This window comes from Sturnira hondurensis, unplaced genomic scaffold (assembly GCF_014824575.4).
Source record: "Sturnira hondurensis isolate 20B ecotype Veracruz unplaced genomic scaffold, ASM1482457v3 Scaffold0006505, whole genome shotgun sequence".
NCBI classification, from domain to species: Eukaryota; Metazoa; Chordata; class Mammalia; order Chiroptera; family Phyllostomidae; genus Sturnira; species Sturnira hondurensis.
The window spans coordinates 4,347,076-4,372,815 of NW_028079136.1; the positions used below are offsets into that span (position 1 = coordinate 4,347,076).

General features: G+C 45.2%; 1 protein-coding gene across 7 annotated transcripts in view; it reads right to left on the reverse strand.

Annotated features, from left to right (window-relative positions):
• Nucleotides 1–25,740, reverse strand: part of TEAD1 (TEA domain transcription factor 1) — a 248,421-nt gene that overhangs the window by 63,682 nt on the left and 158,999 nt on the right. For 2 of the 7 annotated variants that reach the window (XM_037050049.1, XM_037050048.1), the window contains exons 3-5: nt 14,267–14,331; nt 11,804–11,866; nt 11,652–11,714 (exon numbers count right to left, since the gene is read on the reverse strand). In XM_037050049.1, coding sequence (XP_036905944.1) covers nt 11,652–11,714; nt 11,804–11,866; nt 14,267–14,331 — 191 coding nt within the window. The remainder of the gene's footprint in view (nt 1–11,651; nt 11,715–11,803; nt 11,867–14,266; nt 14,332–25,740) is intronic. The other 5 variants (XM_037050052.1, XM_037050050.1, XM_037050053.1 and 2 more) reach the window with 3 other exon arrangements.

Genomic DNA, 25,740 nt, shown 5'->3' on the forward strand with positions numbered 1-25,740 from the left:
CCCAGGCCTGCAGGACTGCTGGTCCCCAGCACAAGGACCATGGGTGACTGGAGTGAGGCTTTTGCCACCTGTGGTCAGATGTCATTCTTTGAGCTGAAGCAACATTTATTCATCTGCTCAATGCGCTAACCTAAAGCTAGATTCCTCTGGTAACTATTTTAAAAACATCCAAAACATTTTGGAAACTGAATAAAGACAAATCCTGAAGTCTGGAATTTTATGATAAACTGACGGAGCACGTGCAGGTGCCCGGAAGCAACACACAGCTCTCAGCACTGGTCAGTCTACTCTCAGCCGATCCTGAGGCTTCTCACCTGCCGCCTGCCCCATCACCTGCGCAGGGGGAGCCCACATATAACAAGCAGAAAAACACGGCTCTGGTCACAATTAACCCCCACCTCTGTCAACAGCACCTTCTCTGTGGACACAAACTTGCTGGAGGCTAGCCCCCAAGCCACTTCATCTCTAATGAGAGGTTATAAACGCCCTGGAGGTGATTTCTGAGACTGAAATAATGGTGGAGACATGACCTCTGGAGCCTTTCCCAACAGGGGACCCGCCTTACAACTTCTCCAGGGCCCAGGCTAGGGCAGCTGGGAAAATGGCAGCCCAGACTTCCTGCCTACCTGGCTGACTCAAATTCAGGAAGAGCCGCTTCCAGAAGCACATCACGGGGCCCGTCTCAGACCTGAGAGTTCTGTGTTTGTGAAATGCTGGCGACAAGGGCAATGCTGCTTGCCCAGATACACGGGGCATTCGTTTGGTGCACTTGGTGGAGGGACGTGGGAACTGGATGCCCAGGTCCAAGAGGAAATGAGTTCCCTACATCTCCACAGCCCACTCATGCTATTCCAGTTTGCTTGAGGTGTTTCCTTTTGCTAGGATGATTAAAAAGTTCCTCCCAACACTCATGAAAGTCTGACAGTTCTCTTTTTTAACAGAGACATCAGTCAACGAGGAAGGGAGAAACGTCACCAGCGTTGCTGTTTATGTCACAGAGCTTCAGAACGTGGCCTTTTTCTTTTGTTAAATGAAGTTTGACTCCCTTACTGCCCATCACTCCACGAGGTACTTGAATGAAAACAAAAGTTCAAAAGCAAGAGAGCAAACCAAAGGCTTCTATCACACCAACTTGCTCTATGCCAGGAAACGGCCCACTCGCCAGGAATCTGGACACCTGGTTCTGTACCTGCCTTGGCCTGGTGTCGATGAGTTGTATGACCTCGGGCAAGTTGTTTAGGACTCTAATTTTCTACATAATCAAGATTTGCACTCTATTCTCGAAACTAAGGCTCTTCTGGTTCTGAAAGTATTTGTGGCTATGAGTGTGAGTTCTGCACCAGGCAAATACATCTTAATACATAGAGCCAAGAAACTGCTAGTGAAAAGACAGCAGAATGTTAAAATTTGGGCAGCCCTTGGCCACCTATCCTAATAGAGAGAAAGCCAAGTGTGGAGAGGAAATTGCAGCTCAAGTAGAGGTTCTTTCTGCACTTGACCTACCTACTTGAGAATAGGCAATTTTCTGCAAATGGACTAAAATATCTGTACCAGCGATTTCCCACCTTTTGTGGCAGAGACACTGACTACTCCTTTCATTTCATAACCTCTCTCCTTTACATATCATATACATTTGAAAATTAAAAGGATTCAAGGTTTTTGTGTGTGTAAAATGTAAAGTAACCCTGCGGATAATAAGCCCCACCAGGGAGAGTTCAGGAACAGGCCAGGCGGCCTGGCTGCAGACCCACTCGTCCTGAAATGGGAGGAAGGGGGGGCGCCAAGCTGAGAGAGTTCAATGGCAGGATCTCCAAATTGTCATTTCTGGCCTAGAGATACATGCCTGGCTTTGAAGAAATTGTAACTCTAAGTGTCAGACCTAAGTAAATGACCTCTCCGTGTTCCTCTATTCTAATACCCTGGACTATCAAACATCCCACTCTAGCCTCACCACTCGTATCCCCAGACTACAGCGGGGAGAGGGGAGGGCATGTTGTTAATCTATCCAAACACTGGAGCTGAAGTAAATTCAAAAATAGATGCTACCGTTGCATACCATAATTTTATCCTAAAATGTTTTTACACCAACATTTATGAGATGAGGCTGAGATTTTCAAATTTCAAAGGATGAGCACATTGTTTTGTCTTGAAAAAACTGTTTTAATACTGAGTAATCATCTATGATATCTTAGGTTACAGGAAACACTGAGTGTGTGAGTGTGTGTGTGTACATTATGAGCATGCATGAACAAGAAAAATGGTTCCTAGGAAAAAGCTTGGACAACTTCACATGACTCCTTATTACTGAATTTAAGTCCCTCTATCCCTAAGATTACAAAGAATGAGGCCAAGAAAGCTGAATGTGGGGGCAATGAGAAGAGGCAAACCCTCCTTTTCCAACTAAACCCTAACTCAAGCCCATGACCTGGAATATAGGAACTGTTTATGAAGCAGGCAGCACAGGTCTGCCACTGCTGACGGGCTGCTAAGGACGAATGGCCCACCTGACCCGAGAATGAGGGCAGACGAAGCGCTGTAACTTGGGGTGCGCATCCCAGTAGCAACTCAACTCTCCTCCCTGTCCAATTTCTGCACACCACGCTATCAGTGGCCTCACTACCTCAGCCACATGGGGTCTAGCTGGATGTGTCAGTACAAACTCCTCAGCCTGAAGCCTTTCAAACTGTTATTGTTACTAAGTAAACAGGCTTTCATATTTCATGAAGCACAGCAAGGCTGCTGCTGCAGCTCTGGGTACGGCCGACTGCTCCTTGTAATGGTTGAAATGTACCCAATGTTTGGGAAGTGTCTACATGTAATATATGCGGCGGGAAGGCAGCTGCATCCCCATGACACGGCTGGAGTGGTGTGCTCCTCAAACTCATGGGCATGTCATGAATCAGTTTCTGGATAGTCAGGGAGCCTTATTCCCCTTTCTCCTCTGCTTCTCCAGCTGTTGGTAATTCTGGAGAATCAACCATTTCCTAATTTGTAGGCATTAACCATAAACAAATTGTAAAAATAGTGTCAAAGGTCACATGCTTGCATGTACCATATTATAGCTGTCAAATATAAAAATTTTAATGAACAGCTTACTAAACCAATATATTCCAAAGAGTTTATTCAGGGGCCATTCATTTCAGAATTTAAAGACTCCAATCTAATTTATTCACATGGAAGTCTCCTAATACATCAGGAAAAATAAAGTAAAAAAAAGGGGGGCCATGGATTCAAGACTCTTGATAGCTATTCAATGTTTCTCTCCAACTATACTTTTTCCAGCAATATAAAAATATAGTGCAAGAGAGGAAAGACAGCAATTTGCTTGCAAGATCACTTTTGCAGAAAAAGATAAAACAGAATACTTTTCTAAGAAGTAATTTTGCAGATGCTGTTTCTAATCTTGCACTATGTGGATTCACACGACCTCTGCAATTATTAGCAGTAGCCCCTGAGCGGATAAACATCACACAACTCTATGAGGGTTTTGGAGAAAGGATGAAGGGCACTTGAATTTTTCTAGCCATGATCTCCAATTTGCTTATTATTAGAGAAAGCAGGAGTAAATACAAAAGGGGGCTATTTCGGTCAGGCAACAGCTAATGCCGAGGAGAGAAGGCACATTCATACCTCTCCTGACTTGCCATGTAATGAGGAGCAATTAATTCATCTTATTGTATTTCCAAATGCCAAAGGCTCCATTCACATCAAAGGAAAATGTTTCAAGGCTTTTACTATTGTTCACTTTTAAATGTACTGAGCTATATTTAGCATTTATAATTGTCCATGGTGTTTTCTTTCATTCTGATGTGGGGCTTAGCATCATTAGGGATTGTAGAGGATCCCAGTGATTTCTAGGTGTGGACTATCCACCAGGAAGCCTGGGTTTAGTTCTAGGTGTGGACTCTCCACCAGGAAGCCTGGGTTTTAGATCAGCTAATGCTGAGTCTGAGGGCTGGGGAGAAGACATCCTTCTGATCCAGCCCCCTTCCCTTCAGAGGTAACAGTAAGAGGCAGGGAGGAAATCTTCCCTGAAAAGCCAGAGGAACCCAAGCAGGAGGCAGACTGAAGTTTAGCTCCAAGACTCAGTAACAACTCCCACCACTCACCTTCTCTGTTTAATCCAGACACAATGAAAAAGAGCTCAGTTGAGGGGAGAGAATGCAAAGGTATCTCAAGCCAAAGAAAGGAACCCTCATCCTTGACCAGCACTCTTTGGGGAGGCACCATGGCATCATGCAAAGAGCTTGAGCTTTTGTGCCAGATAGAACCCGTAACCAAATCTAGCCATTCCCCATCTATGAAGTGAGGGCAACAGCGCCCACTACAGGACTGGGTTGAGAATTGCATCAAGCACTTGACCGGGTGCCAACAGCCTTGCCATTCTGTGAACTTGTATCTGTGGGGCCCAGGTGACTGACCATCAGGCTCGCTCCTGCTCAAGACCTCAAATGCTTCGGATCCCTGGTCCTGATTACATGATCTTGGGGCTCACTGTTATTCTCAGTTATGTCTGCACTAGATCCTAATCAACAATGGGATTACTGTTGGAAGGGATAGAAACGTAGAATGACACTGTTTCTGTTACCCTTAGAAGGAGAAACCAGACCTGGCTCAGTTCACAGGGGAACATAAATGGTCCAGCCCTCTGGTTTACACTGTGAGCTCTGCATCACCACATCACTGAGAAGTTCTAATTTCAACACACCCAAGCCTGAGAAATTAACTGTCTTCTAATCTTAGTTTTAACTTGGTTAAATTAAAAACAAGGTAATGAAAACATCGTTGAGGAGACACGGTACATGTCATGAATGCAAAAGAACCCCCCGAAGACTGGGCAATGCCAGGCAAGGCAATGCATCATTTCCCAAATCCTGCGACAAGGCCAAGCGTCTCGGTGCTGGCGCGGAGACAAAGGAGGTGGCTGTTCCAGGCTTTCTTTGCCTTGTGCACTGCTAACGGCCACCCCCTGATGGCGCTGAGGGGCTCGGAGGGCGGTGGGGAGCACCAGTGGATGAAGTGAGGCGTGTCTTCCCAGTGGACAGGCCCACTCATGGATGAATCCACGGTGCTACAAGCAGGATTTGGGAGTGGGCTGCAGCAATGCCTCAGCGAAGTTCTTGAACTCCTCAGGAGAATTAAATCAACAATTTGAACTTTAAGCTCTCTGCTTATTGGAAGAAATGGCAGATTGGGAAGAATGGCCTGTTCAGAAATCAAATCACAAAGGCCACCAGGGTGAGAATGAAGAAAATGGCCTCAGGGAGCACATGTGGCTCATAAATTAGTCACCGGACGAATGGACACAATCAGAGAAACTCAGGCTTTTTTCTGCTCTACTGGGATGATGCAATGTCAGCAAGTACAGGCTTTTCTTTAATGCACATTCAGAGCTTGACACGAATATGTCCACTGTCTAAGATGCATTCCTGCTGAGGTTAGGGCAGAGTTCTGAAGCCTTCCCTTCTTACTGCTGTCCTGAGTCATCGCGCACCCACACACACTTTAGTCCAGAAATGGCCTGGTCCACCTTCATAGGAGCATGACGGTCGTGCCCAGTGTGGCTGTGGCTCCCACGGGCCTCTGCAGCTTGGGGAAAGGTGGTCTCTGGGCAGGGCCCGGACAATCTCAGGACAATCAAATACATGGAGATCCAGCGTGGCAAACTCTAAGTAGGAACTCTGAAGTAGGAAAGAAGACTGCCTAACTCACGGAGAAGGCCTCTGTGCTCCTTCTGCAGGCTGGGGATAATAAATCCCTGGAGCTTAAAAAGGTAGTTAATGACCTTTTCACGAATTGCTAGTGAGTAAAATAGTTCAAGGTACAGACTAATTTCTAAACTCTCAGGCCAGGTCTTCGCAGACAGGCTGCTGCCTCTCCCGACTCCATCGAAGCGAGGGGCGGAACGAGGGAACCGGCAGAGATGCTAGACAGCAAATGAAACTGGTGGAGGTGGCACTGCTGGAGATGCAGGTGGTGATGAAGGTCCGAGAGAGGTCTCTAAGCCACCATTCTAGGAATCCCTAATTGCATGCTCCATCTACCTACAAGCGACTTGCACAGTAACTGCACGGACCCGTCCTCTGCTTCATAACTAGAACCAGGCCTCACACACACACCTGTGGGTCGCTCAGAACCCACTGAACGCCTGGAAAGCAGTGGGTCCAAAGGGTTCTGCCCGGGCAGGGGCCAAACCCATGGCACTCCCATCACTGAGAAGTGACTCCCTCAAAGGTGAGTTCTCTTCACAAGCAGCAGTTAGCACTCTGACTTCTCTCTTAAAATTTTTAAAAATGAAAACAAAACTGAAAGTATATGTTCGATGTCCCCAAATCTGGCACTCTGGTCACAAATGCCTTGCATTTCCTTATCCACATCAACAGGCTCTTGAATCTCAGCCACATTCTGTCGCCCCTTCCCCCGATGTCCAGTTTCTCTGCGCCTCGTTCTTCACCTCCTCACACCACCTCTAGAGCACCCCACTATTCCCTGGGTTGTCTTGCCCCTTGCACCTCCCCTTACGGTTGTGTCTGTGTCCAAGGTCATCCCAAATTCTTGGCTAGGTCTATCCTGGGTGAGGTTGCTGGAAGTTGTAGAGAAAAAGTCTCATGATGTGTGTGCCAGAGGCTTCAGCACAAATTCATGGTAGACAGTGGGCAACAATCTAGACTAGTTTTATGACAGGGAAAAGAGAACAGACCGTGTTTATTGGATTTGATTTTTCTCAGAAAAATAAATGGCAAGGAAAGACACTGCTGGTGGAGGAATGGGTGGGGGAGACTGAGATCGGCTGGGGAGTGAGGGTGAGTTGAAGGAATTAGAGAACATAAGAATAATTTTAGCCACTTGATTTCTTCCACTTAAAAAAGGCTTCTAAAAACATGTCAAAATGAAAATGAGCATTTCCGGGTAACAGAAACATGGATGTTTAATATGGCCCGCTCTGCACTTTTGAACTTTGTTGCATTTTAAACTTAGCAACAATAAAAACTTTATGGTTAACCTTGATGCACACCCTCAGCGAACTGCCATTACTTTAAGAAAACCCAACCTTAAATAACCTACATTTTAAATGGTGCTATTGAAAAGTTTCAGTGCACACTTTCAGACTTAATAAGGACAAAACTTTTAAGCATAATTTACTCTTTAAAAACAACGGGGAAGGAAGTGCACTCAGAGTGGACTGGAATGGGGAGCCAGACCAGAATGGCCAGAAGGAGCACTGAAGGCCCCGAGCCGGGCCCCAGCGTGTGTGGTGGGCCCTGGCCCTCGCACCTCTCTCACTTGGACTTCATAGCGCTCCCTAAACCAGCAAGTATCAACGACCCCTGCTGCTCCCATGGCCCACAGGGGAACCTCACTGTCTGGGACGGTCCTGGACCTTCCTGTGAGACTCCCCCAGTGGCATCTCCCACTGGCGCCTCCAGCTAAAGTGGTGTTCTTCACGCTTCTCCAGACACCCTGCTGCTCAGTGGACACTCTGCCTCCCTCTTCGCTCAGTTCTGAGGGCTGCTCTCCACAAGGCTTTAACTCCCCCACCCTCTGAATTAATCATCCTGGCCCTAAGCCATCTTCACACCGCTCTGTTCAATTTCTCCCACAGGGCCCCACCAGCCCCCAGCTGAGGATAATCTACTGGAAATCTTCTGTACTCCCCAAAGCTAGCCAAAGACAACAGAAAAGCTGAGTGTTCCTCACGAACAGAGGTCCTGCTGATGACTCTCTGACATCTACTGAGGAGCCCAGAACACAGTGGATTCTCATGAAAAGTTCACTGGACTGAATGAAGTCATCACTTCTGTGCTTTCAGGTTCAAATCTACCGCACATGGAATCTTAAACCTTCACCATAACAAGTTCTGTTATAAAAATGAAAATGAAGTTAAAAAGTCTGCACAAAAAGGCGAGTGCCATGGCTCACAAACGAGGGCTGTGAGAGCCCTGCAGCCAGCAAAGACATGAGGCTGACCTTTGGAACCCTGACTTCTGCCGTCAGGGTGACGCACCCACAACTGTGGCGTGAGAGCGACCACTCTCGTCCAGAGTCTATTTCTGCAGACGAGCGTGGCAGAACAGGCGACACAGACCAGACAATCTGGGCTTCAGGTGGGGCATCGGAGCTTCCCTGTAAAGTGTGGGAGGGTGGGCCGAGAGGCAGCCACCTCCTTTTCTTTCCGCCTAAAGCAGCGTGGTTTTTCATACCTTATTCACCAGAGCAGCCAAAGAGGCCACTGCTAAGGATGAAAGAGTGTGAGCTTCCATTAAAACCGCCTTTATTCTTTTGTATGTTGAAGGCTTCAAGTAAGATTTCAATCTGAAACATGAGTTTTGCTGCTTAAAAAAAGTCTGGAAAATCACCTGACAAAAAATTCTACCACACCCTTCCCTGGGAAATGAAGAGAGGCTTATAGGCAAGAGGGCTCCCATGGAAGCCACACCGGGCAGGGGCCCCAGGTGTGAGCAAACCATTCATTCAAACTCCAAGAGAGGGCAGGACATGGAGTTTGGCTTCAGTCTTCATGGGAGGGCTACAGGCCTTCGTCCACCCCAGAGAACAGAAGTCCTGGGACTTCAGAGAATGTAGAAATAGTGAGGAGGCTGAGTGAGGCAGGAACTGCAAGGATAGGTCCTGAGATGGTCAGTCACCAGCCACCATCTCCAGGAAGCCGTGATCCATCTTCGTAGGCAAAGCACAGTGTTTCTTGTAAGTCTGGGTACTTCCTGCCACCTTCAGTGCCCGCCCACAAGCTACCCTGGTAGCTAGTTGGGATGACTTCAACTTTCTATAGCAAATTTATCTCCTTAGTTAGTGCGGAGGCCAAGAAGCTGTGGCTATCGGGCTGACCCCACGATGGTGTCAGCGAAGATGCGCATCCCCACCTCCCTCAGACGCAGGTTAGACTCTGGAGCTACATAGGCGAGTACAGATAGAGCGGTGAGATCTACTCTGTATAAGGCCAGCAGACCCAAGTCCATTTCCTGGCAATGGCCGGCTGGGAGGGTTGGTGAGGGTGTCTTTAACACAAAATGCCCATGGGAGGTCAAGGCGGTGACATCTCTGCCGGCAAGTGCAGCCTTATTCTCAACTGTCGTAACGCCCTCAGAGTGGTGACACAGCAGTTCTGCAGCTGGGGTCACCCCACCCCTAGTTATGACAATCACCAGTGTCTACCTCAAATGAAGTCCATGTTTTCAGCAAGAGCTCCAAGTTAAATATTCATCTCCTAAAATGTGCGTGCTAAGTAAAGGTTGGTAGCAAGGGCTGCCTGCCTAGTTCTAAGGGGCGTGAGGGGTGATTGGCTATCTACAGTGCGTGCTGGTGTGAAGCCTTCTACTTGAAAACATTCCCCCATCTCTAATGGATAAACACTATTTCTGAAAGAGCAGTGGTTTAGGATTCGGAAAGATCTGAGTTCAAATCCTGACTCTGACGCGAACTAGGAGTGGTAGTTTTTGGCAAGTCAATTAAGCTGCTGGAACCCTGGTTTCCTAAATACTATTCCTCAACAATGAGGCTTTTTCTGTAGTGTGGGTACACGAGTGAACAGGTGAGAGGTTCTGCACCACACTGACTGCCACCTTGCAGTTCCCCGACAGCAGCATGTTCTCCATGCAGCTTGTCCCTGAGATTCCCTCCACGTTTTACTCTGGCTCTGTTCGCTGACCCTTATCCAACAGTGCCCTAATTTCACATTCCCGTCTGCATGGCCAGCTCTGTGAATAAGGGGTTGGCTGTTAACTGCCCACCGTGATGAGCACCATGCCTGGAACACGCAACTGGTATTAGCTGATGGGAAGAACAAAGGCCTCCATTTTTCCAAGAATAATGTGGCCGGGAGGAAGGAAAGAAACTACAAGAAGATGGAGGTGGTTCTTGGACCTGAAACGCTGAGCCAGTTGCTACCCGACCGCCTCTGCTTCCGCCTCCTCCTCCTTGTGTTTGCCCCAAAGGAGAGTGGGCCAGGGTTCCCAGTGTGGGGAAGTCTTTTATTTATTTGTTTATTTTATTTTTGAAGAGCAAACGCAAATACCACTGTGTGTTTCTATGTGTGGTATGTATAAAGTAAAGGTAACATTGTTTCCACTGAGGAAGATTCTTAGAATCACCGAGAGAGAAAAAGAGCACACCCCATGGGGATCCCTTCTGAACAGGAGAGGATCATTCATCACTGAGAGGGTTTTTGGTTCAGGGCCGTGCGCCCTGGAGAGTCCACAGGAACCACACAGACAGCATAGAAATAGAGCAATTTATAACATCACAGATGGAAACACAAAATTGATGTCTGTAAACTTCTTGTACACCATTAATCTGTTAGCTCAGAGAAACTAGAAACAGTCAGAATGTGAGCAAATACTGCGGGAGTTACATCCACATAGAGAGGAATGCCCCTTTGGTTAAAAAGCAGGATCTAAGAGGTTATCTTAGCCTTTTTGACTGCTCAGCCAGTGCAGCTAAAAGCCAGCCACCATCAGCCACACGTGCCAGCGAGCCAGCATGCTGCCCACCGCAGAGGGCACACCAAATGCTTCTTCCTAGTCACTGCCTGCTACTCCACAGCCAGACTTGCTTGCATAAAAAAAGTTGGAGGGCTTTGGGAAGGGTCCCAGAGTTCACCACTCAGTGCTATGAAATCTCGCTTTATTCTTTCTTTAGGTTCACAATGAAAACACAAATTTACCTAAATGTATGGGGGGGCGGGGAGACAGAACAAAAAAGCATTTTTTGTCTTTCCCATTTTTTGACATATGGGAAAGACAACAACAGGAGCTACAAAGTCATTTTTATCATAAAGCAAAACCTGTTCGCGTTAAACTACAATCTATGCGTTTCTAAAACAGGTTACTATGGGGAAAAAGAAGTCATGTGAGCTAACCCTGGAAGGTAGAACTTGCCACTGAAAATACCGTCCTTGCCTTCATTTTTGCTATGAAATATATTTTAAGAGATGGGAAACTGAGGCATGTGTAAAAACATTTTAAAGTAAACTTAATTATAAAAGGAATTGCAAATATGGATTTGATCAGGGCCTTTTCCACTTTTAAGGTCTATCTTGATTTTTTTTTTAAGGCCTCAACTCAAGTTTCTTTTTCAACTTAGAAAACAACATTAAGTTAAGCACCGTGGAGGAAATCTGGCAGAAAATATTCTTCTGTGTTGGAAGGACACAAGAAAAATTAGACGAATAGCATGTGTTTTTCCTGAGCACTTTTGAAAATACATCAAAAGCCCAAGTTAATTTCTAGATATCTGATTAAAAGCAATTTCATGATGGCTGCTGTGGAAACGATTCTTGTTTATAATTTCTACACTAACTTTATGTTTCTGGATTCTTTTTTCCCTCTCCTAGCCCAGGGCTGCTTGGTGGACATTTGAAGGTTAAAAAAAAAAAATCATGTCTCTGTGCTGAAAAGTTATCAAGACCAGCTCCTGCTGCATTTGCATTGTTATTAGGGACACACGCGCACACACACTGGGCTCGCTGTGAGGCTAGTACAGAAACAGAGAGATTAGACACAAAGAAATGTAAACAGCTCTCACATGCGAGGAAACTAGGTTACGAGAATCCCAGCACCAGGCATTCGCCAGTCACCATGGAAAACAGGAAGTGAGATGCATAGCAACCACAAGCCAAAAAGCAGGAAAGCGCATACCTTTAGCTTGGAATGAAAATCACGAGATTTCCTTCTGGCAAGAACCTGAATGTGACTAGACACCTGCAGGGTAGGGGAAGGGAGGAAAACAAAGGAAAAGCCTGTAACCATGGAGATGAAAAGCCCCCTACAACTGGGCAAGCCAGACGTACCTTAATGGCGGCTTGAATTTCTCGAACTTTCTTTCTTGCTAAGACCTGTATATGACTAGACACCTACATTGTTCGGGTTTATGAGGGGAAACAAAACAAAACAAAACAAAACAAAAAAAGGAAATCAAATATAAAATTGCTACTCCTTAGGAGGGTTTTGGGGTGGGGTGGGGGTGGGGGGGAGGTTATTTGCATCGCAACAAAGCTCTGCAGTTAGGAGTACACAGTCCCAGCCAGACACCAAGCCCCCAGCGCTGCTCTCAGCTTTTCAGACTGGGTCATCACTGCAGTGACTCGATTCAGGAGGAAAGTTTAGGCTAATCTAGTTTTCTCTCACCCGGGAGCAATCACGGGAGCAATCACGGGAACGGGGTGAGAGAGGGAACGTGGGGTTGTTTTCTTTATAAAATTAAAAAGGTGGGGGTAGAGGTAAATGAAAATATTTATAGCTTCTCAGTATCAGGAGGGAAAATCCCTTTTTCTCAATTTAGAAGAGACGATCCATAAATTAGCACATTCTGCAGAATCAAGAAGCTGAAGCTATCAGCTGTATTCTGATCTCATTAAGAGCTCTGGATTCTGTAGCAAATGTTAAAATAATACTGACATGTAAATTAGATCTCAAAGTGAAATGGAAAGACCCAGTTAGCAGAGCATTTTCCCCCTTATAAATATCTTTAATCCTTCCACTCTTTTGGGTATTGACTGGGCGCCAAGTGGATTTGCATATTACTACAAAGCGCAAAGTGTGAATACAGCCAGCCAGCCATCCTGTTAAAAATCTGGGTTGAAAACCACATGGATTTGCTGAACAACAAATTCACATTGGAGAGGTATCACCAACTGCTGCCTAAAAACATCCCCAGGATGCCGGGCTGTGGAAACCAAGCCAAGCCTGGCTTCTGAAACACAGTGATTCCACTGGGTAAACAAATTTGCATCTCTTTCCACAGGACTTGGTTAAATTTAGAAGAGTCCCCCGTGAAGGGGTGGGGCACATGAGCAGAGCTCACAGAGCTGCGGACAGCCCAGGTCCAGCCCGTTCAGTGTATTGAGAATTAGATCTTGTCTGTTTTCGCCTGTTTCAGGAATTTAGGGCATTCTGTGTAAAAGTTCAGCAACTCAGACAGAGACCATCCATTCATTCCAAACAGTCTAGCAACTTTAAAAAACAGGTTTATGATCATAAAAGATCCCTTTATCTTTAACTTTGTCTTTGAGTTTAAATTATCATTTTTTTTCAATTTGCATTTTTTTTAAAGTATGGAGAAGCAGGAACTCCCCCATCCTCTTCACCCCTCCATCCGGCTCCTGCTTTTACTTGTTTCCGCCCGAATTTTGTTCTTATGTGGTTCTCGGACTTAATGAGGACCACCGTCCACTGTGGGCGGAACATCCACTGAATAGACAATGTCCTGTGTCTGAGCGCTGGCAGGGGGCCACCTCCTTCTGTGCTGACTCAGCAGCCAGGCTCCGGCTGGGGCACACGCATGCAGCACTCCTGGGGAAGAGCTCAACCCCGTCATAAACACTCAGGAAAACAACTCATCACCGAGCAGAGGACTGGAATCTGCGGCTCAGGCTTAAGGAGACCAAAGTCGAGCTTGTCTTTTGGTTTGATTATAGTTTTTAAAATCCACAGATCCATCAGCATCAGTCAACATTTAAAAAATGGGTTTTTTTTTTCTGTTAACAACTCACCAATGAAATTTGCTTGATTTTTCCCCCCTTAACCCTTACTTTACTTTTGCTTTTAGTTAAACACGAATTTCTCATCCATTCCAGTTCTGAACTGGGTCAGAAATTTGGGCTGCTTTATATCCGAAAGCAGGAGAGCCAGAGCTCTGACCAAGGGCAGAGGAAAATTCCTGATACTGCTCTGAACAAAGGTATTTAAGTCGTAACTTCATTTCAGTCACAGCAGCTACTGACAAAAAGCCACAGCTCACGGAGCAACAGTTCCCTGGACGCACATCATTCAGTACCGTATTCAGGCCAGTACTCATGGCTGCTAGTGTTACTTTTTCATCGAAATGATGACTCATATGTAATTGTTCCAGGATTTTACAATGCACAAAAATCTCCAACTTTCATGACTTGCAAGCATATCTGCACCTGCAGCATCTGTAGTGTTTGCAGGTGCATGGTTTGGGAAAGAAGGAAAGCTTCTGAAGTACAGTACAGGAGCAGTTCATACACCGTCCTTAGTAGAACTTTCCCAAAACAAGCATATAAAAGAATTCATAAAAAGAATTCTGGAGACCACATAGTCAAGGGTCACTGAAATGATGAACAGTGAAAACTGAGCCAATTTAAAACACCAATTCAACATCACTGACGTCCTTACAGGGAACTAAAATTGGGGGCTCCTAGGAGCCAAAGCACAGACAGCCACTGCAGCCAAAATGCCTCCTCGGGCCATTCGCTGACATGCACAATTTCCAGGTAAGGTTATTACTGTACCTGTTTTCTGGTCCTCGTCTTCCCTGTCCTGAGTTTGATGTATCTGGCTATCAATTCATTCCTACCTGCAAGAAAGAAGAATTTACAATAAGGTGGATGACAAAAACAAACAAACAAAAAACGCCTCTGAGAGCTAAGAAAAGAATTCAGTCAGTTGCAGCTGTAAGTTTATCAGTGCTAGAAAAATAAAACAGGACAGTTGTTTGGGAAAATACTTACTAGGGGAAAAGAAGACGAGGAACATTACATTATGAAGTACAATCAGCAATCGAGGATAGAAGTGTGCTTTTTAAAGTGTGTCTTTTTGTTTCTTTGCTAGCTTGCTTCTAAACAGGTGGTCCCTCGTATAAGCAATAAATACAAGGATCAGTGTGGGAGTCCATAGACCCCGTTCCGTTCTAGTCCGATTGTTCATACCCATTCCTCCTCACCCAGACTTCTCCTCGTGTTACCTCCAGTTAGTCATTGTAACCACAAGAGAATGAGCCACTGTGGCCACAGAAACACTACAATGATAAGGAGTTAACAGTACGAAAGCAGACTCCCCAGGAGCAGTCACTGCACCAGTAACTACATGTAAGACCGCGTTGGTGAGAAAGAGCAACTCGGCTCCTCAGAGTTTTGTATCCTTTTGGGGAAAGAAAATGCCTTGAAGTCTAAACAAGTACCTCCCGTCCATACCCCACGAGGAGACTGAGGGTGTTTCGAAGAGACAACCTGACTCTGAAGAACTGTAATATAATGGGAAAGTATAGCCCCAAAGCTAAGTGGGGAAATGCAATACCATTTTACATGAAGAAAAAAAAGCTCACTCTTACAAGACATAGGTCCAAACTGTAACTATAATTATGACCCTATACCTCGTTGTATAATTTGTGCTTGCTGTCTCACTTCCCAGATGCACTGCATACATGAAGGGAGCAGGAAGTTTGTCTTATTCCCCGGGGCCGCCACTGCCCCCACTGCCCCCAGCCCGGGCACACGGCGCCCTGCAGGACACACAGGAAGAATAAATGAGGAAACAGCCCAGCCTCTGCTGAATCAGGACAGTGACTGTCCTCGCCAGATCCCCCAGGCAGAGTGAAGAACTGGCAGCACTAACGAAGACCAGTGGGGGCATTATCTTCACAGGAATTTTGTCTGAGAAGTCTAAATACTGTTCCTTCACTGACAAGGGTGATCAACCTCTTGGCATCTCTGGGCCACACTAGAAGAAAAAGTGCCATCTCAGGCGACACATTAAATACACAAACATTAACAAAAGCTGATGAACAAAAAAAGGTTTTAAGTAAATTTAGGATTTTGTGTTGGGTTGCATTCATAGCCATCCTGGGCTGCAGGTTGGGCACCCCTGGTAGAACACCCCTGGTAGAACATGGCCAGTCTGTCCACCACCTGCCTGTGTTAGGGCTGTGACCTATGCACGGTCACCACTAGAAGATAAAGGAATTGTGGAAGTTTGGGACTGGAGAGTAACTCGGTGTCATCCATTCCCACCCTTAAAAGTCAAAGTCCTTATTAGTGTAAGCTAGCACTCCTACTAGAGTTCAGGAAGCAGTCCTTTTTATTTTAAAACATTCAAGAATAAAAGGACCCTCCTTACTATGGCCTCTTGAAAATTTCACCTTCATATTCTTGTTCCTCTTAACAAGACACAAGGCTAGTCACTTATACACATGACCAACTTCCAGATATTAATGGTGGCTTTTAGGTCCTCTTGAAGTTGTGTCCAGGCCAAACCTCCCGTTCCGTCATGTCTGTGAGCTGCTTTGTAACACCTCCCCATACATTCTCTGACCAACCTTTGTCTACCTCCCGCTCACAGCCCGAAGGCCAGAACTGCTGTGATGCTCCTGCTAGAATGAGTGGGTCTGTCACCTTACTCATACTCCTCAATTCCCCACTTCTGTTAACGCAGCACTTAGTCTGGGGGGACAACAAGAAACTGTCAACTTACGTCAATTTGAACTTCTAGGTTCTTTTCACATGGGCTACCTACCACTCCAATATATCCCTACCCCCACGCCCAGTCTGTTTATATGTAGTTAGAATATTCAGATGAAAATATAGAACCTTACATTACTTTCTATTGCATTTCATCCTGTTCGATTAAACCTGTCTTTCTGGCTTGTCAGGATCTTCTCAGATCCTGATTCTATGACTGAACTTTTACCCTTTAACCACAGAAAAGGGACCTGGAAATTCAGTTTTGAGAATTGCTTCTCTAAGGATTCTCTTTCAAACTTTTGAGAATTACCAGTATCTCCTGTAGTGTCATTGGGTCTACTTCATCTCTCAGATGGTTGTACAGATTTTGCAATTTGTCTCAAAGGCTCACTGACAGCAGAGCCCAGCTAGGAGTGCCCAATTACCTGAAGCCAGACTGAAATGACAATGTCTTCTGGCTTGGGGCCTCACTGTGCACCCTGTTCAGGGCGGTCTGAGTGGCCATGACAAAATAAATCCAGAGCTCCGTATTACATGTAATTCCATCTGAACCGTGTCCAGATGGCAAAAACATCTCTTACTCCATACTTGCTTATTTTCTGTGAAAGCAGACAGAATTCCTTGTTATGGGCGACATAGCATCTATATAACTAGCTTTCAATTTCTTAGGGCATTTATTTGGTGGAACGGATGAAGCCAACACCCAGGACAGCCACACTTGACTGTACACCCTGCTGTCCATGCAAATGGCACGCCTTGGAGTTAAACAATATCAACTTATCCGTTGTTGACAGTACCTCTGAAAATTGGTACCCCTACAACGGGCCCTCACTGGGCACCTACTATGTGCAGAGAGCGCGGTGCTCCTGTCGTCATCTCACTGAGAGCTCATCAGGCTCTCATGTCTCTGTGCTTTACAGAATCACCTTTCAAAAACCCCGTGTCCTCACTTTCACACCATGTTTCAGGCCATTATGAGGAATTAACTTTAGGTTCTTATGTGTTTTTTCTTGTCTCCACCAGAAATATTGTTGATTCAATTTTTAAATTCAAATTCAAGTAACACTAAGCATCTACTGTGATCTAGGTAGTGTCATTCACTTTATTTTATGTGAATTTTTTAACGACCACGAGGTGGCTTTGTGCACAGAAAATCACTGTTTGGGTTCACCCGGTTTGTAGAAATATGTATTTCATGTGGTTAGTTATTTTTTAAAACTGAAATACCTAGTTCATCTTTTAAGTTTAACTCACATATCTCACAATTTTTATAATCACTTATAAAATCACTTTTATAATCACTCCATTCAAATAATGTTTAGTCCATTGTATAAACCTAAAGTCCTTTAAACATTTAAAACCATGAATTTAATTTAGAATGTGACCAATTCTTTTAAATATTAAAACTATTTGACCTAACTTATAAAATATTTCCTTAAACAGATCTTAGAAACCTAATAAATTACCTTAAATTCTCTAATATTGCTTGTTTCTAGTAAGACTTCAATCCTTCCACAGAGCAAGTCTAAAATAATTACCCTGTGGAACATTTTAATTTGAAAATACAGGTGAACCTGTTGTATGGGCCAAATCATTTTACATAATTGCCTGAAATATCAACTATGCATAATTCTTTTAAATAAACACATCACTTGACTTTATTAATATCTTCTATTTTCATTTCTAAATCTTCTCAGAATTAAAATATGCTTACCTATTAGGAAAACAAGTATGCCATTCCAGATTATTTTGGAATATCTTTTTGGTTGCTTGGGATTACCCATATTTGGGGGAAATCAACAAGGCTCTGAATGGGGATTCTTTCTCGTCAGAGATCTTGACAGGTCGTCCTGAGACCGAAGAGACCTGCTTATATTTTATAGTATGGCCCTCTAAACGGGTGGCTCCATATAGTCCAGAGCTCTGGATGTGAATCGTGTGTTACGACACAGAATTCCCTCAGCAAGGCCCGGGGGCGCCATGGCACCAGCCATCATTAACGTAACTGGCCGTGGGCCTCCGGTCCACACAGCCGACTTGTTTGCAGCCACGATCAGGGTGTTGGGTATTGGAAATGCTAATCCTCATTTCTCTCTCTCCCAACACACACACACACACACACACTACAAAAATGAATTTCAATGAAGTTAACTTTAATCACTATATTCCTAAAGGAATCCTAAAGTCCTGTGGGGACAATCCGCTTTGTGCCTTAAGATGCCTGTCTGAGGCATCGGGGATGTAAAGAGAGGACAGCCTGTGTGTCAACACAGAGGTCGCTGTCCAATACAAGGGCTCAGACGTGAGAGCAAATCAGCTCCACATGCCCGATGATGACTACTGCCATAAAAGAGGATCTGGTCAAGGGCACGGGTATTTGGCCATGAATAATTTGGGGACTCCAGAAAGCCTCCCCCAAAGCACTAGATCTTAAGCTAGGCCTTTAAGGATAAATTATATTTTCTCCATCATTTTATTATGACCAATTTCAGACATACAGAAAAGTCTTTTACAGGGGAATGTTACAGTTACTATAGACCCACCACCTAGATCCTGCCATTCACTTTTTCTATACCTGCTTTATCACACCTTTCCCATCTCTCTACTCCTCTACCCATTTTACCAAGCCCCCTTATTTCATCATTGCTGTTGTTTCAAAATAAGTGGCAGGCATAATAACACTTCCCTCTATATACTTTAGTGTACACATTGCTAACCAGAGCAACAAGACTGTTTTTGCCAGGCAGAATGGAGGGGGTCAGGTAAAGACCATTTTAGACAAAGGAAGAAGCATTTCTATAAATACATAAGCAAAAAACTGGGGCTCTTAATTAACACACACATGCCTGCTGACCCTCAAGCTCCCCAAACCACTGCACACTCTTCCCTTCTTTCCTTCTGAGCCCAGGACCATCCAGGTTCTATACTCATAGCATCCACAGCCGTCATGACTCATCTCCTTTATGCTTCTTCTATACAACCCTGGTAGTAGCTTACAGAGCTGAGTGGCGATGTCACACGTCACCACTCAGAGTACTTACCCTACTGGTTCTCTGTAGCATACAATTTCCTCCAGCAATGTATACCCTATCTAGATTCTACAGCTGCAGCTGCCCTTGCTTTTCCCACAGACAGCAGCAAAGATAAACACAGCCTGACCTCCCACTTTCATACTATGATCTCCACCAGGCACTGCAATCCAGTTTTTATTTTATTTTTCCTTTTACCTGAATAACATAACACAGTTGAAAGTGAGCCCATCACTGGCTTCTCCTGCATCCCTATTGCCTTAAAATTTCCTGCTAACGGGGCGGGCAATAGAGAGAGATTTCCGCAGAAAGACTTGGAGTTTGCACTGGGCTTGCCTTACCGAGACAGAAGACTGGTTAACAAACGTTGTTGTGGGCTGTGTGTGTAATAGGATGTGGCCTCAAGGTCATGTTTAAGGCACAGCAAATGCACGGTCTGTGGCTAGAAATTGTAGCCCTGAGACTCTGGGCTTTAACAGCCTAGGAGCCACTTTGTAATTGAATGGAGTCGGGGAGCCACAGAGAAAGAACTAACAAGTGGACGCTCCCTTCCTTGGCTGCAGCCATTCCTCCAGCAAATTCACACCTGTGTGGGTGGGTAGGGGCTGGGGGAGCTGAACTGGCCTGGGCCCGGGGAAGGGGCTCTTGTTATTTTTTGAGAGGAACTCTCTGCTGGCCCTCCCTTCGCTTGGAGAGAGGTAAGGATTCCCATACTAAAAGAATAAGAATCAGAAAGAAAACAAAACCTCAAGCCTCTCTTGATTGCTAGACCAAAGCTGTATCAGAGGGCACCCTCTCTGTGGTTGCAGCCACAGGATCCTCTACTCGCCCCCACAAACCCTAACTTAGTCTAATAGCACCAGCAGACTACTAGAATGTTCCTTGTTAACTAACACCTTGACCTTTCTGAGCTCTGTACCTGTGTGCACAATTGCCTTCATGGCCTCTATTGCCCTTGCCCACTTCTGCATGTCTGGATTCTGCCCACCTTTCAAATGCTCCGCCCTTCGTAGGCTTTTCGGCTGAAGACACCTCTCCCCTCCCTAAACATCCACAGTCCTTGAGGCTGGCCTCCTCACTTTGGACTTGTGTCTTTTCTGCCTTATAGTTTATCATTTTGGTACATGTCATGGCTCCATCCAGATCATTAAGATATTAAGAACAAAAACTAATGCCATCCATCTTTTCTCTGCTTCTCCGAGTGCTTGTGGAGTGAGTCACTGTTAGAGGCAGAAAATGGTTTCCACGCCCTTACAGTCCAGTGTGCCCCCGAATCATCAACATAAAGTGAAACCGTGAATTAAGGAAAGAAGATGACCGAGTGGGAAGAAGCAAACAAAGCTGCCTTCCACAAGCGACAAGAGCATGGAGCATGGCTCAGTCCTCCAGAGGACGGAGCAGCAGCAGCAGCACCCAACACTGAGTGGTTTCCAAGGACCTTCCCATTTCTGCAAGATGGCGTTAAAATTGTTTCTAATGATGGACCTTTTTTATCAGCTGGCGTTCATCTAAAGGAAAAAAATATCTTAGGATTTTAACATGACCAACCAAAAAGGACAGATGTAGGGGACATGGTGGGAATCAAGTGTCACCAGTTAGGAAGAGGTCTCCAGAGGGATGTTTAATGACCCTGTCCTGAAGAGCTGGGGACTTCATATCTATGCACATGGCCACAGGAGGCAGAGTCTTTATTAACTAACCACTGAGGAGTTAATAATCAACCTTTTCCCCCACACTGCTGGAATTGCCTCAAGTGACACTGGGAGAGAAAGATCTACCAGAGCTGACAAGTCATCCACGGTCAGACACCAACTGCACCTACAAAAGCAGAAACAACATGCTAGAATTAGAGGGGTAAAAAGATGCCACGTCTACCTCTAAGGAGCTTACATCCGTGGAGGACTCTTACCCATGTCTACTCACCCTACCCTTCCCCAAGCCTCTCATTCACAGGGGGGTGCATCCAGCCGCCATTAATTGGAATGACTGCATGTTGAATGCCTGCCTCCCCCACTACCAGACGGGACATTCCAGAGGAACACAGACCACAGATTGGGTTGTGCTCCTCACTGTAATTCTGGTGCCAGGAATACGGGGGGTCCTCAGTATGCAGACCATGGTTGAATGAATGACTGAATGAGAGGGATGGAGACCCAGAGGGGGGGCGCTGCACAAGACTAGGACTGGGGGTAAAGGAAGGTTCATGAAAAAGAGCATCTGAACCAGCCCTATAGTGTTACCAGTGAGGACGTTCAGACACCAGTGCCTCGGTTAAGCCCTAACATAAATCATTGACTAAAACACAGCACCAATGTGGAAAATCACCAGGAAGGGCCAGGAGGCTTGTTCTGGGTTGTCAGGGTTGGTGCTCCGTGTTCCTGATCTTCAGGTTTACAAAAGGGACTGATGGCCTTCGGGAGGTAAACAGTGGCGAGTCCCTGACATATCCTGTGTTTGCATTCACTCGGGGGCTTATAGGAAACAGCTTTAGAAGAACACACAGAGGAAGGCTGCTTTAACCCCTCCTTAGTCAGAACTTACTCCTCTCATCCCTTCCAAATACCCAGCAATAGCCCAAGTCCCACCTTCCTGGAGTTCCTATCACTCCATTGCAGCTGATAACGCATCAAGCAATGGCCCCACAAAACACTACGTCCCCGTTCATCTTAGTGGGAAGCTTACCGACAGCACATTTGCATTAGACTACAAGGGTCAAGTAAAAATGTCTAATGCTACACATTGAATACAATCCCTCTACAGTGCATAGAAGTTCTTTTTACTGTGGGTATTTCTAGAAGGAAAACAGGAATAAAGTAAGTTTTTCTAATGGCTTATTCTCAATGAAGCAATAAAGAGATGCTACCCAACCACCTTTTAATCCTCTTAACAAATAATTTTGCTAGCCTTAATACTTTACTCTTCCCATTACTCTTCTTTTTAATCCATACTACACAGCTATCTAGAACAGAGCTGTTTCATGCGCGCTACTGCCTCAAAACATTCAATGGCTCCCCACTATCCACAGTCCGAGGGTCAAACTGCTTTAGTGTAGTGTTCAGTGTTGTCCCGTCTGCTCCCAACCTTTTAGTTTTCACCACCGCCAGCCACCACCTCCACCATCACCTCAGTCCACTTTACCAGCATCAAAATGCACCCCTAGCTCCGGCTCCCTGAACCGTTCTGCCTGAGGTTTTGCTCATACCTACAATATTGCTTAAGACTAGCAACCAGAACCCTTCCAGATTCAGCTCAGATGGTGTCTCCTCCATGAAACCCCCTTGAGGCATGTCTGAAACATGCACTAGCCATGCATAAGACCTGTTGAGAAGTGAGCCAGGGAGCCAGGAGCTGGAAGCTCACCTTGTAGACCAATATTAGAAAGCAAACCAAAACAAAAGACACAGAGTTAAAAACAAATTGCTCCTTATGGGAGGGAAGTGATGGCTTGACGATGATGGGAAGAGTAGTGTGGACTAACCATTCTGTCCTGGACCCCCAAGTGTATTACTTCTGCACGTATCAGAGTACTGCCCACATTCTGGCTCCAGTCAGAGTTCTTTGCACAACAGGGACCCACATAACAGGGTTAGTGTCTACAGCATCTCTGTATTCCATACATCCAAGGTGTGCCTTGGATTTAATGAAACCAAGTTTTGTTGTCCCCAATGGAAACCTAAATAGACCCTCACCCACAGGCTCTCAGGGGACTATCCACTCATCTTGTGAACACTCACCTTTTCTTCCATGCCCATTCCTCATTATGTTGCCTTCCTACATTAATTGTTCCTTGTCCATATAGGAACAACGTAAACTCCTTAGCCTGATGCCTAGGCCTAACAGCCCATTGCTGTACAGGGCTCCTCTGTTCTCACACAAGGAGCTTCACAGAGTTCCCCAAGTCACTGCCACGTTTTTCCATACCACTCCTCTATGGCTCTGTACAACCATCCATGCTTGCATGTTCTTTCCTGCAAACTCCTCTTCATCTTTGTAAGCCCCAACGGAAGTATTCCTCCCTGGGAGCCACACAAACTGAGCTGGTCATTTCTTCCTCTGTACCCCTATGTGCCAAGCACATGCACCCACTGCTGCTGCACTGCCGTGGCTCACCTAGGGGGCTATTCACTCCCGGTTTAGAACAGTGACTGCTCCATGGGAAGAACCCACCTAGTTCTCTGCAACCCCACACCTGATAGAAGTGGAGACTTCTCCATGAAGTGGAGACTCAGTAAGTGTTTTCCATAAATGAATGAATGAATGAGCTCATTTCTTTTCTATATGAAGAAAAATGACCCAGAAAGGGTTAATTGGACAGAACTGACAGCACCACCTGAGTGGTGTGAGCCCTTCTACAGTCAGGACCACCCCAGTGACAGGCAGCACCACTTTCCAGACCTTCGCTCTGCTCCCTCAAGTCGGCACAAGTGACGCCGACACACGCTCTTTTCCTCCTCGCTTCTCTCCCGCCGCCGCCCTCCATGTGCCATGGTGATGTGGACCTAGTCCAAAAAAAGCTAATCTCAACATTAACCCAGGAGAGTCTTGTTAATGAAAAACTTTGCTAAGAACACTCTGTTTATTTATTAATTATTTGACATTACAGAAGTGTGAAATCCACACATTCCAAAAGCTGAAATAAAACTGTTGGTCTTTAATAGAGAATGGATCTCTAATGGTAGCAATGCTGCAGACTCAGTTTTTAGTTCTCTTCTCTTTCTTTCCTGTGTTAAAATCAGATATCTGATTGCCTAGATCCTTCTAGGGCAGCTGGACTTATACTTATTGGCTGTGTGAACATAGGCAACTTGCTTAACTTCTCTGGATCTCTATTTCCTCGCCTGTAAAATGGGGACAGAGCACCTACCTGGCAGGACTGCTGCATGCATTCGCAAGAACAAACGGAGGCTAACCCCAAGACAATTTAAAGCGGTTCTATGCAATGTCACTGCATTTAGTTCATACGTTTTTATTGCTTGAACGGATATGCAAGGCTTCTGTCTAGGACACCATACCACATGACAACCAATACAAATGTCCAATGCTTCTACTTTCAATGTTATTGAAACTCAACATCTTTTCCATGCTTTCCTAAAAATGTTCACAAAATCTTTGTATCACCCTACATTTTCAAAATGTCATGGCCATAAGCACTAGTTCCTAGTTAAAGAAGCCATTTACTGTGATATCTTAAAATTAAGAGGGCATCATGCAACCTACTTCCTTGCCACAATAATCTTTTAATTTAGAAGAGATTCTTCATTAAATAAAATAGCAGAAATTAGGTTTTTTGCCCAGGGATAAACAGGGCCAAAATTCTTATAAAGTATTGCAGATCATAAAATGATCTCTATGAATAGGCCGGAGGCGTTGCATTATAACAGCATGCCCCTCCCCACACCTACACACTAGATTCCCAGAATCTAGTTCTTAGTGTAAAAACACAACTATCACTAAAAGAATGAAGTGTTAACCTCTGTAACTACTATTTAGTAGTAGCTATACAAAGGTAAATTATGCAAGCCTTAAATTAAAATGACACTCACATGGGATTATGTGCTGCTTAGAAAACATGCTCAAGAGAAATCTAAATGTCTAGGCAATTAGCGATCCCTTTAAGAATAATGCGGGATCCATGCTCGTAAAGGGTATTTTTTAAATGAATGCAAAGGGCAGAAAATAGAATCTGGGGGTTGCCTAGATGCAACAGTATGGTGTGGCAGATAGAGACAAAGTGAGAGAGTGGAGAGCTGGATGACACGTGTGCTGGATGCCCTCTGTGTGTCAGCACTACGGAGTGCACTACGTGTGTCAGCACTACGTGTGTCAGCACTACGGAGTACACTACGTGTGATACGTGTGCTGGATACCCTCCGTGTGTCAGCACTACGGAGTGCACTACGCTTTGACACATCTTCAACCCCCACGCCCACCTAATCATTCCCATTTTACAAATGGCAAACCTAAGGTTCAAAAAAGTTAGGAAACTTGCCTAAGTTCCTACACCAGTAGTAGGTGGTAGAGTTGGGATTCGAGCACAGCTTTATCTTCCAAGCTCATTATTGCTTTAGACAAACTGCTCAGGAAATAGCCTCGATAGTAAGTTAACTTACAACAACTCATGACTAAGTATTTAATGGGAACAAAATCTGACAAGGGGGCACAACCCAATCATGAAGTGGACTGAATTGCATATGCACCATTTTAAAAGTTCTATATTCATTACCTACAAAACAGGATAAAACCTCACTGTTCTGTATATGCAAGGCCTGCAGAGTCTGGCCCCAATGCATTCTCCTCTCCCCTGTTCAGTAACATCTGTTGAATGTTTTCTACGTAAAAAGCATTGTGCTAGGCACTGCAGGGGATACATGCTGGAATAGACATATACCTACTGTTCTCAAGGAGCTTATCGTTTAGGAAGAGAAATGGGGCAAGAAGCCATGCAATAGTAATACAAGGAAGAATATTAGGAGAGGAAACACTGAAAAACAGTCAGAT